Source organism: Cervus canadensis, chromosome 5 (genome assembly GCF_019320065.1).
Source record: "Cervus canadensis isolate Bull #8, Minnesota chromosome 5, ASM1932006v1, whole genome shotgun sequence".
Classification (NCBI taxonomy): Eukaryota; Metazoa; Chordata; class Mammalia; order Artiodactyla; family Cervidae; genus Cervus; species Cervus canadensis.
Genome location: NC_057390.1, coordinates 18410014 through 18423304, shown reverse-complemented (window position 1 = coordinate 18423304; position 13291 = coordinate 18410014). Strand labels below are relative to the sequence as shown.

Below are 13291 nucleotides of genomic sequence, written 5' to 3'. Positions count from 1 at the left end.
GGCAGTAAATGTGCATGTCTGAACCTCTTCCCTAGTACTGGCTGGATATACTATTTTCTTCCCCCCAGAAAACTCATGTCAGAAAGAATCATCTTATTACAGCTCAGAAGTCTATATGCTTTTATCTAACATACTAAACTGAGCTGGGATTGGAAGGAACTGGGCAGTTAGACCCCAAGTTTGAAAGTGTAGGAAATGAAGCACTTTTCACCAATCAAATGTTCATGCTGTGGAAGGAGGCAAAATACTGCATTCTATCAAAATGCTGAGCTTCCATTCAAATTGAAGAAGAACATTTTTTAAGAAACCAATCAGTATTAATTACCTATTTGCCTTCATCAACCACAACGGCCATCTGGGTGAAGCCACAAATCTCGGTGCGAGATTTGAAGAAGTGAGGAGGAAAGGTTGTGGTTATGAACAAAGTGGCTCCAGATGAACTCGCTTTTATGGCGGGTTGTGCGGAAGCTTGAGTGGGAGGAGACGAGACTGACAAGAAGGCTGGGGCAGGTACGTTTCACTAGCACAGGCAGAGAGCAAGGGAGCAGAACTGAGAGAGATGGCGAGTCCCAGCAAACACAGCCTTGAAAACACAATCGATTCTTTAGGATTAGAAAAAAAAAAATCACATGATATAGAAATCCTTGTTTGATGCTGAGACAGATTTAGAGAAGCTCTTCAGAAAAGTGCACAATAAAAATGGCTGGCAGTGCTCTTTGAGGAGCAATGACCAATTACTTCTTCACCTGCTGGGGATAGAGATGAATCTCAGAACCATAGGGAGGGTACCACGACCTCTGTAAGAGGACATTTTCCATGGATGGAGAAAAGAATAACATTACAAATAGAATACCTTACTATGCAACTTGTACTTCTCAATGCATAAAAGTGCATATGCACTGAGATGCACAAGTGTCTTTTTAAAGATTTTTGCATGTTTTTTGTGTCTTCCCAACTAAATTTTATGTTTCTCAGTTCTGGAATCTTCTCTTCCCTCTATAATATATTCCAGAACTCCTGAAAAAGAATTTTATAGTATAGATTGCTAGTAAGTACTATTGCCTTGCCAAATCACGCTGATTGGCAGATGGTGATAGATATATAATTTTAGCAAAGGAAAAGATTAAAATGTAGAACTTCACATCAAATGTGAAAATGGAGGGGAAAAGTCCAAATAAGTATACTTCTGTTGCTTTTTCTCTTTAATAGCTCAGTGAAAAATGGCTGATGTCTTGCCTCTGGTCTCCTTTCTCTGGGGTGAGTGGTATAGGAAGAAAGTGGGCAGACGTAGTAAGTCAAAAAGAGATAACTGCATGACAAATGAGCAATGTCTGACAATTTCTCCATAAACCAGCAACAAACTGATAGAATCACAAAGGCAGGTTACATGAGCTTCCCGATACGTGAAGGAAGAAACCACCTTTTCAGTGTGGGGGAAACCGGGTGTGTGTGCCGGAGCATACCGGATAGAGGGTACCTCAGGATAAGAGAAGGGGAACAGTACTTACAAAACAGGACTGCAAAACACTGTATCACTCTTAAGCAAAGTTAGCTTGGTAAGGCCCCCAGGACAACATGGAAGCTCAATAAATGCACATTGTGTGAAATATTCCTTTCAAGGTGCCATATTCTCTCCATTACTGTAGAAGGAGACCTTAGATCCCTAGAAACATTATTGCGCATCACTGCTACACAACTGGTTCTCAACAGATGTTTTCCTACTAACTTTTTTATTAACAAACTGAAGGTCTGAGTTTTTTCTTTTCTCATTTATTTTTTTGGCTGTGGTGGATCTTCCTTGCTGCGTACCGGCTTTCCCTAGTTGCAGCGAGCGGGGCTCCTCTCTGACGGCAGTGGTCAGGCTCTCACTGCGGAGGATTCTCTTGTGGAGCAGAGGCTCTAGGGCACTCGGCTTCAGTAGTTGTGGCTCCTGGCTCCAGAGCACAGGCTCAGTAGCTGTGGCGCACAGGCTCAGGGGCTCTGAGGCGTGTGGAATCTTCCTGGAGCAGGGTTTGAACCCATGTCCCCTGCATTGGCAGGCGGAGTCTTACCCACTGGACCACAAGGGAAACCCAAGGTCTGAGTTTTCCAGGCCCAGATTTTGCACAAGGAGAAGCTGACTCTGGGTCTGGCTCTCCTATGATTGATTGATTTTACATGTTAGTGTCTGATGCCGGAAGAGTCAGTGGCTGTGACACTCAAACCACAATGTTCCAGTCTGGATTTCTGTGCATTTTTGTATGTTGGAGACCTGATCATATCTAAGCAACCAAATGATTGCTTCTATACTCTGAGCATGGATGACTTCCCTATTCAAACCCAAATGCCTCTAGAAATGAGTGAGCCGGGCCAGTGTAAGGCAGTAAGATGCACTGTTACCAAATGGAAGAGGACACATGTCCATCTAAAGAGAGGCCATCACTCAACCCCCGGTGATGGATGAAAAAACTTGTTTTTGAGCCAGAGTAGACACAGAACTATTTCCTGAAGAAGATGTGGGGTTATTCAACACTGCTGTGGAGGTCATCCTTCTAGGTGATGCTACTGATGTCTCACAAGTTCACACGAAAGGAGCACCAGCTCAGCACCTGCTCATTTGGTTTCTACACAACAGGGTTCTCATTGAACTACTACCGTGCCGGTCCTCCGCTCGGCCCTCAGTCACAGACTGGCACAGTCTGACGGGCAGCTCAGCCGTCCTCCCACCAGTATAAAACCAAACCCAACAGAAAAGAGGAGTAACATTTATGGAGAATGTTCTTTCCATCTATCCATCTAGGCCAATGTTTTCAAAACTCAGGAGTTCTTGAATTCTCTGTTTTCAATCTTCTGTTTTCACTATAATGCTTATCTTAAAAAAAAAATAACGTAAGCATATGGATCACCTGGATGACAGCTAGGGAACTGAGTGCTGGCAGGTAATCTCCGTTTCTTGACGCGGGGTTAGACAGCAACCCACTGTCTCCTGAACGGGGGTTCCCAATCTACTCCAATACCTTCCTACAACGTTGTGGGGGCACGGTGGTGGTGGGGGCTAGGGGGCTGGGTGGTGTTCTCAAAATCAAGAAACAGATCTTCGGGCATCCAGGTTCCAGATGGGTGTTCAACTCACCCTTGAGAACTGCTTTCGTGGAGGTGTATTTTAATATTTTGCTTTTACTTTTTATTAAGAAGAGCAGCCAGAGGAAACTGGGGGTAAAGCAACTAGGACACAATTCACTGCGTCAGCCAGCGCTCTCTCTTCAAAAGTTTCCACACGAGGGGAACGCTGCCCTGTCTGACAGGTTTCTTGTCTCTAAAAATAAGAATTGTGGCTCCGATTCTATCTCCCTTTCCATTTTGATGGCCAGGATGCCGGGGGCCTAACCTGACATTTAACTCCAACAATTACATAGACAGATGCTATGGCCTGCATACCTGTGGGCACTTCCTTTTTGCTTTTCAACTTTCACGTACACCTCTACAGTCTGACTCTCTTTACTCATTGATATTTTACCACTATTTTATTGTGTCTGCTCTTAGTGTAAATTTGCCTCAAGTCCTCTGTGGATAAGTAAGGCTTTATATATATATATATATATATATATATACACACACACACACACACACACACACATATATATAAGGTTTTTAAACATATGTATACATAAAATAGACCCCTGCTCTTCCGGGCAATGATAATGAATTTTTGATAGGTGATACCCTCTAATGGGGATCTTTTGACAATAGTAAGATTTCCCCAAGGCACTGGGTGCCAAATAATCAAATATACATACACACATACAAACATGTGTATGGAGGGAAGTGTGTGTATGTATGCCAAAAAAAGTGAAATACAGACTTTGAGGTAGAATTCCATAAATAGTATCCTGTGGAATTAAATCTTCAGAGTATTATAGTTTCTAGCCTCACCTACAATTAATGACTAATACAGTAATAGACAAACTACAGCAGGACGAGAAGTAAAGCAAAGATCACCCTACTAATTTATGGTGGCAAGAAAGAGGCAAACACCTGAAATCCTGTTACTGCTTTGTCGTCTCAACATTTTCTCACAGTAGGCCTGTTCCTGAAGTCAGGGCTCTATAACTGGGAGCAAGCCCTGGAGATTTATCCAAGGCCAATGAGGTCAAGCAGGGGCAGTAATCAGCTGCCCAAACTGCATCACATTGGGGTGAGATGTAAAGTGAATGTCCTGATGAGAAGGCCTGACACTTGGGTTTCTATAATTAAGAAGCAAAGAAAGAAGAAAGATACTCCACTTTCTCACCCAGCGGATACAACAGCAAGTTGTATTACTAGAGGTGTTATTTCCAGGGTATGAGAGACTTCAGATTAAAGTGTGGGGCAGTAAAAGATAGCGGATTCTCACAAAGTAACTCCTCTATGGGCTGACAATTAACAGCCACTCTAGAGGGAACTAAGATGATATGAATCAGATCACTTGCTTGCTCACCCAGCCATGCGTCAGAACCCAGGTGCCCCTCAAGAAACAGGTGATGTGCTAATGTCACAGACACAAGGATAGATTCCCTGTTTTCTGGCAGTTCAGATTCTAGGGTGAGAGAGAGGCATGCAGAGGGGTGGGTACCAGAAGGAAGCACATCTGAGACGCTGGGAGCTCAGGACAAGGACCAACTATTTTGGTCCCAATGGTACGAGTTAAATATTCACAGACTATCACTTACAGTCAATGAGCTTCAGCAGGAAGTACCAGAGGCTTGGTCATTTGCTGGTGGTGAACAGACATTGCTATCGGCTGGATAATGCAGGTGGGGAGAAACACCGAGAAAAGATCTATGTGCATGGAGCCTGCCCTGCACCTCTCCCTGCGTGCTTGAAGTCAAGAAGCAGCGTCCTGCAATGTCCAGGACCGTGAACAGGAAGGAGGCACACAGAATCATAGAGACTGTTTGCTCTCGAAGCACAATTTCTAGTGCCTCACATACAAAACCTCACTTCATTACTGTGATTCTCTCCATTTGACACATGTGGCACCTGAGGCTCAGGGAGGCCACGGGGATGACCAAAGCCACACAGCTACCAAGTGGAGGAACTGGTCTTCACACTGAAGTCATGCAGTTCCACTTGATGCTCTCTTTTAACCACAGAGCCATACTGCCAGTGCTTCTTCAAAGTGGGGAAAAAACAAAACAAAACGTGTAGCCTCTGGCCTAAAACCTACAGGACTCAGTGAAACAAATCTGGACTTTTTATATAACCTTTCTTGTTGGGGAGGGGCAGCTTGGGAGACGGGCAGAAAATCTTCTGAACCCTGAATTCTTATAGGCAGCAGTTAAAATGGACGCTTCTACCTGTATAATTTTGTCGTATTTGTCCACATCCAAAGTCATTTTCCTTGTGTGTCTAAATACTGACTAAACAATGCTCTCTAAAAATCACTGACATTTCACTTGCTTGAGTTTATTCTTTGCTTTTCTTCTGAAAATTCTGATGGAGGGGCATGATTTAGGCTGTCCTCCCTTCTAGCATCTAAATTCAATAAACACCAGGTTGTCACACCCCAAACCCTCTGCTGAGAGGTGAGAGGGAGAGAGGTGGATTTTCTGTGAAGGAATCCTGGGACTGAAGAATGGCTTTTTTGGTCCACAAGGTTCCAGCTTTAATGAGGCCAATAATACTGACTGGGGCTGGCCAGAGGCGTTTCCTCTAAGCAGAAAAAGGATGAACTAGAGGAACACGGGGGTCTTTCAAATTGTGGTCACTCCAGCGTGGCATCACTTACACAGACTACTTCCAAGAGCAACGGGATGAGGTCTTCTGACTGAAAGAATACGGCCACACTTTCTGTGGTCCTTTTCCTGTAATCCTAGAATTTCTCAACTACTGACACACAGCAGAATATGACGGTCATGTGCAGTCTGTGATGACCTTTTCAAAAATGCCTTCTCTAAAAGAGGGAATGAGGATTCCCTTCCTAACTTTCCCTACTGCATGGTGGGATCTTGAGCAACTATTCTGAGTTTCGTCAACGCCCTGAGCATGTTGTCTGCCTTTTAAAAGACAGAAGCAGCTAGATTGGACCCTCCCTCCTCCTCCTCCTCCACAAATGTACACTCGCTGAGAACAAGAGAAACCCCACGTACCATTAACACATTCAAAGACATCACAGCACTTTCCAGGTGTCCCATCTCCACGAGAGACTATGCGGGGAGTGGATCCCACCTCACACACGGGGAAACCACATAAGCCAGAGAGACACTCGCATCTGAAACCAGAGAAAAGGGAAGGAAAACCCCGTGAATAAACAACAACACAGAAGTTGGGAGACCACACACAAAGCGGCTGCAGCACACTCCTCACCCCTCTCCAGGACGCTGCCCTGTGCAGCTGGTGTCACCGGGGCATGGGGAGTGGGTCCTAATGCAATTGGCATTCCAAATAACTAAGGCTCATCTCCTGAGTGTACGCCCAGATATTTAACATTAACCATTTGGACAGAAAAATTCCTAAAATGCATTACTTCATTTCTTACTTAACCAGACTGGTATTGAGCATAACAGACACTTTCTTGATGACTCAGGGCCATCTTTTTATGCATACATTATCCTGTCTCTCCAGACATCAGTGATGCTTGGACGGGCTGACGCAGAACGGTGCTCCTGCATTTTCTAATGATTCTGTGATGCTGCTTTGCTGCTGTTGACCTTTAGGTGTTTCTCAGGAATGTTTCTGACTCTTCTTTCAACGAATAGGTCATTAGTTTTTCAGCTTTTTTTTTTTTTACTCAGTGGAATTGTGCCTAGTAGCACCCTCCTTTGGAGCTACATTAATTTATAATTATATAATAAAAAAACAGATTCTGATTGAAGACCGAGGAACTCTTGACAAATAAAGGGTATAAGCTGTAGCAAATGGATCTTGTGACAGCTATCTGGATGCTGAAAGTTTTAATGTTTTAGGTTTTCTAAGCTGCATGTGTACATTCCTCTGAATGCAAACTACCTCTGTTGGCTCTCACCCTTAACTTCAATTCTCCTGCAAAATTTGCTTGACCGCAAGAAAATAAGAGGCAGGTTAAAAAAAAAAGGGGAGAAAAAGATGTTGTCAACTGCCTGATGTCAGAATGAAATCGGAGGCAGGAAATGAGAAGCCCAATGCAGCAGGGCGTCAGGATGTAAATGTAACACAAGGGAGGAGCAGCCAGGCTCTGCCCTGGACTCCCCTGGCAATGGAAGTGTGGGTCAGAGGTGGAGAGGATGACTAAGGAAGTTCCCAGTTGACAGGAGTGAAGGGAAGGCCTCCTAAAAAGAGACATCCTTGCCAGAAGCACGTGGGTATTTATGTACCAGAGAGGTCAAGATTCGGGGAGGGTAACATTCCCAGGAGGGAAGAACTATTAACACATTAATTCATTAATTCTGTTTTTTCCCTCTTCTTATTTGTTTTGTTCTCTTATTTTTCTTCAGATTTTTTCTAAAATAAAATGTCTGTCTTCCACAAGTACTTCCATAATCAGACCCAGAGATTTAATGACATTTAGTTAAGTGTAGAACTAAAGTAGAAACGAATTCAGATAAAATCTGCACCAAAGATCATTAAAGCCACCGGAAAGGTGTGCGTGAACCCTCTGAGGCCTCGTCCTTGTGGGGAGACGGCTATATATGCTTTATGGTGGAGTTGAGGGCGTTAGGTGATTAAGGTTTTGCTGCAATAGTATTTCTGTGATTTAGAATAAATGTTTGGCTGTTTGGTGTGAGCAGCGTGAGGAGCTCTCGATTCATAATCTGTATTCCTACAGGACAATCACCTTCCATGGCTGAGTAAACATGAACTGAGCTTTCAGTCCCTGGAAAGGTTATGCGACAGTCTCTCATTTTTATGTGCATGGCCACTGCAGTTTTAAACGGATGATCATATTCCTGTGACATTATAGTAACAATATATCCTTTACATTTACTGCACTTGACACTCTGTACAGCTTTAACTTTTCAGAGTTCACAGACTAATGGGGAAAGAGCATTGAGAGGACCCGCCCTGATTCCAGTATCTGGATGTAATGACAATGAAAGCATCCTCCAAGAACAGCTGACCACCCTTCCACGTCTTTGGGGATTGGGTATCTTCTCTCCCACTCCTGGGTTCTAGGAAATCACTCTAAGCTAAACAGCAGGGAGTGTACGAACGACCAATAAACACCTCATGTGATGTCTTTGGACCTTTCAGAGATCTTTACTGAACATGCATGTGCACTTGTGTGCCAGGCTTTGTGCCAGGCTATCAGAAATCACACCAACTTGAAAAACATAACTAAGTTTGCCTTAAGTCTATTCTCCCCACTTTGTTGTTGTCTGTTGCTAAGTCTTATCTGACTCTTGTGACCCATGGACTGTAGCCAGCCAGGCTCCTCTGTCCATGGAATTTCCAAGATGAGAATACTGGAGTGGACTGCCGTTTCCTTCTCCAGGGGATCATCCAGACCCAGGGATGGAACCTGTGTCTCCTGCACTGCATGTGGATTCTTCACCACAGAGCCACCAGGGAAGCCTGCTTCCCCCACTTTTACATTTGATCTGTTCCCACTTTTACATTTAACCTATTTCCCACTTTTTAAAATACCTCTCTGATTTTCTTAGAGACCCACATGGGTTGTCTCTGGCAAGCTGCAGAAGATCTAAAACTGCACAACTGCCTAGTAACCCACTGGGGAGAGGAAAACCCTTTAGGCTGAATTTTTATTTCTAAACCCAGAAGGACTGCACAACACAGAACCAAGGATTCTGACGCCCTGGTTTTGGCTGGTGGGCTTGCTCCTGCTCCCTTCCCCTTCTTGACCAGCCCTTGGGCAAGCCCTCCGTAGTTACTGCCACCTTTGACTCCTCAGAACCTGAAACTAGCACATGTTCAAGACCACTAGCACCTTAAAAAAGAAGGAACCTATGAAGGAAACCAACAGGGAAAAATCTGGGCTCACATCGGATATCTACTGAGCAAGGATCTATTAGGTTGAGGCTTTACAAAACTTCCTTCTTTGCAGATCAAAAATAGTCAAATGGCAATTTTACACAGTTCAACAAAAGACAACTTGTGTGAGTTCTCTTTTGACGGATAAAGTCTGTACTGTCTCAGGTAACAAATGAGGGCCGAACAGGAACCTTTTTCCCAAGGAAATATATTACATTATAAGTAATGTTGAGTCCAAGGCAGCTTGATCAAAATTCTCTTGATCAAAATTCTCTAGATTCTCTGGTTTACCTACACTGGAGGTCAGGAGTGTTCCCTTCCACAGATGGGAATAGTGAGGCAGGCAGCCTCATCAACTGATCTGAAATCAAGTAAGGTTTCCTATCCTGTTATTTATAGTGAGTCATGGGGAGGAAATGCTAAATTACAGAGCAACTGAAGCACGCAAGCGGAATCTTGCCCTTATCACCTTTTCTCTTCATTCTTATTCTTTTTTTGGTCCCTCCTCCCAATCTCCCTCTTGCCCTTTACCCCAAAGCCTGGATAAAGAACAAGCAATGGAATGGGAAAACATGTGGGTTAGTGGCTGAGAAAACAGACTAACCTATAAGTAAATCGATGTCCACACTTACCCCTGACTTCTAGAACCTTCCATCCTCCAACTTCCAGGTTCCAACCTGGTCTCTCCTCACCTAGATCTCTCCTTCTCCCAATTCATGCCACACCCGTCCTATGGTTCAGTTCCTGCACTTCCGTAGTCACAAGCCTTCAGTTACTCTTCATTTAACTGATAAACTTGTCAGCCTAGCATTCAACACTCTCAAGTCCTCCACATCTCTTTATTCCCATGCAGTACTTCTCTTCATTCTCTTGATGCTAGCCACCTTCTCCAAACAAGCCCTCCCTCTGGTGTCTCCGCGCAGCCTACTCTACTCCCTGCTGAACATTCCTTATCTAGCCTTCATCTCCCGCTGTCTGTCTAGATACCATCTGTCTTTCTAGATTCCTTTAGATAGTAACTCCTCTCTGCAGCCCTAAACACCACACTTCTCTTAGGACACCTGGAGCAGAAGAGCTAAGGGCTTTTTAAAGAAAACCAATAAATAAAACAACAGCTTTATCGGGACACAATTCACATCCTATAAAATTCACCCCTGTAGAGTATACAATTTGATGGTATTTATATTCACAGGGTTGGGCTACCATTACCACTACCCAAATTTAGAACATTTTCATCATCTCATAAGAAGCCCTGTACTTCCCATTTCTTTTCTCCCAGCCCATGGCAATCACGAGTCTTTATTCTTTCTCCATGGATCTTCCTATTCTGGTCAGCTCATATAAAAGGAATCACAGGCTAAGGGCTTTTTAACCTCCAACAAGAAGCAACTTGTATTTGCAATCTGCCTGCAAAATCAAGCCTTTAATGTTATCCTTGGTATTAAGATAATCATCAATCAAGGTCCCACATTAATAAATGTTTGCATAATGTAATCACAGCTGCAGCCAGGTAGGTGAGTTAAGCTGTCTTTTTGCCCTCTCCAGTAGGTAATGGATCCAGCTTAGTGGCAAGCACAAAGATGAACAGCACTCAGAAGAATCATCTAAGCCCCTAGAGGGCACTCCCCTCCTTCAGAGGCCTGCATGGGCTGGTTCTCTGGGCTGAAAGGCAGTGCACAGGCCAGTCTCCCCTTTGTGTCATTTACCTCCTGATCTACACAGACACTCCCAGGCAGGCCGGGGTCCCAGCACAACTTTCGAGGTGCTCCCAAGTCTCTAGTTATCTTCTAGCTTCCATATTCTGTGACGTGTGGAGGAGACAGCAGATGTGTCTGCCCAGATGTGCTGACACAGTGTATGCACATATGTGACAATGGCAATCTGCGATTCACTGAATCCTCCCTCCCCACCCCATCCCTCAGTGCCACCGCTCAGCCATCCACCCTGTCTCCCATGCCTGCCTCTCTTTCTCCCCAGGCAAATTCCATGCAGCCTGAAGGCCACCCGCTCGCTCCACAAGGCCTTCTCTCATCAAATAAGCAACCAGGATTGGTTAGTTCTCTCTCCTGGTATAGAGTTGCTCCTTATACAAAATCAAAATCCTACCGTTTCTCCTGTGAATTCCCCTCGTGCAGGGACATGTCTTATTTGTCTTGTAATGAAAAAAATGAATGATATAAAGACATCCAAACAGTAATCTGGAATAAGATTTTTTTGTGTGTGTGTGGCTAGTAAGTCAGAGGTTCGACCATGCGATGTTTTTAAAATTTTTATTTTTAATAAATTTTAGACACAGAGCTCCTCAGTGCCGTGCTTTTCAAAACCAGCGTGTGGAGGGAAAGACTATGGGATTTGTTTAGAATGCAGATTCCAGGGTACCATTGTCAAGGACTGTTTCTCTGAGCGTCTGGGGCAGGGCTCTAGAAGCTGCCTGGATGATAAGATCTCCAGGAGATTCCACTGGGAATCTGGAGCCCACTTTCTGAACAATTTGCTCCTAAAGCTCCTAAAGGAAGTGATGCTGAAGTTGAAGCCACCTGATGCCGAAGAGCTGACTCACTGGAAAAGACCCTGATGCTGGGAAAGATTGAAGGCAGGAGGAGAAGGGGACGACAGAGGATGAGATGGTTGGATGGCATCACCGACTCTATGGATATGAGTTTGAGCAAGCTCTGGGAGATGGTGAAGGACAGGGAAGCCTGGCGTGCTGCAGTCCGCTCAGTGGCAAAGAGTCAGACACGACCAAGTGACTGAACAACAACAAAGGTACAGTGTTTCAATAAAGTAGGTTGCACTTCCCAGCAGCAAAAGCCATGTACAGCTAGTTTTGTCATTTTACTGAGTAGTATATTTTGATCAGCAGCCCTTGCTCTTGATCGTTTACTAAGCCTCCTTCCTGCCTGAACACAGCTAGCCTACAAGTTAAGAGACGCAGAATGAAGAAAATAATAACTGAATTCACTATCCAATACCATCAACCCATCAAAAGATGGTGACTGCTAGCAAGCCACTTAACCTGTGGGATGCTCAGCTTTCTCCTTCTTAAAACGGGATGGTTGGACCTTCATGAGTTTTCCTCGAACTATAAAATCCCAGGATTCCAACACTGTCATTCCCATCACAGTCTGATCTTGGCTCATCCCTGTCTGCAGCTTCTCCTTGTCTGCACCTCATCCTCGAAGCACATCACAGTCTCTCCCTTCAAGCCCCTCAACCTCCAGACCTGGCTCATGATGGGCCTTGTCTCTTTCTTTTTCCCCCAAGGAGAATGCAGGAAAAGGAATGATACACTCAATACTGGCATCTCCATATTACCAGGCACATCTTCATAACTACACTGAAGAATCAACAGTCTGTTTCACCACAATGATGACAGAAACCGTAAAGGATGCTAAACCACAGGGAGATGGCAGAAGACGCTGTGGGGAGAAGGATCCTCTTGGCCTTCCTCCCACCACTCAACAAAGCAGCAAACTATCAGACTCCTCATTGTCCCCTAGCAGATCCTCATTCCTACCTGTTCGTGGAGGAAACACCACTGATTGAGGCCCCTGAAAACATGTCTCCCAACCCTGGATGCATTCCACATCCAAACTGAGTCCTGGGCCCTTGGCAAGGAGAAAATCACTGTCTATAAATAAAAAATGACTCTATTTAGGTGGGAGGCAGTGCTCTCTTTACACAGGAAACAAGAATAAACGTGGAATTAAAAGGGCAAAGCACGTGTACTACTAGGATTCCACACATCATAAAAATAAAATAACTGTCAGTAACGGAAGTTATAATGACACATAAAACATATTCCTAGTCTATAAAAAGTAGTTTCAATTTTAATTAAATCTGACCTATCTACTATCTTTCTACTGATTAAATTTCTAACCTCTTTCTAGCTATGTGTAAGTTCTGTGTTTTGTTTTGTTTTTTAAGAAGACTGCAAATAAAACCTCCAAAAAGAAATGTGTTTCCCAGCTGAGGGCCTGCCTAACCTGGTAGAAAACTGCCCTCCCTATGTATCTTACCATGTTTCTCCTGCTTCATCTGCCAGATTTACTACTAAGTAACAACCCCCACCCCACGCCATCCCCAGCCCATTCAGCCACCATCTCCTTCATTTCCCCACCCAGGCGGTTCAGCATGTGCCTCGGCTGCAGCAGCAAGCACAGGGCCTGGCTCCAAGGACCACACGCCTCCTCCCAGGGGCCTCCTCACTCCTCTTTTCACCTGTAAAGCCAGAAACCCCATGTTCTGCATCACTTTCCCTTCAAAGACAACAGTAAAATCACTCTGCTTTTGGTCGCTGTTGTGTTTTGCATGTTTCCGTGGGGAGCAGCGGAAGGTCATGCTTCAGTAAAGGGGCAGCATCAAC

General features: G+C 44.4%; 1 protein-coding gene across 1 annotated transcript in view; it reads right to left on the bottom strand.

Moving 5' to 3' along the window:
- CRIM1 (cysteine rich transmembrane BMP regulator 1) overlaps positions 1–13291 on the bottom strand; it is a 204455-nt gene that overhangs the window by 81020 nt on the left and 110144 nt on the right. The window contains exon 5 of the mRNA XM_043468318.1: positions 6108–6229. Within this exon, the coding sequence (XP_043324253.1) occupies positions 6108–6229 (122 nt within the window). The remainder of the gene's footprint in view (positions 1–6107; positions 6230–13291) is intronic.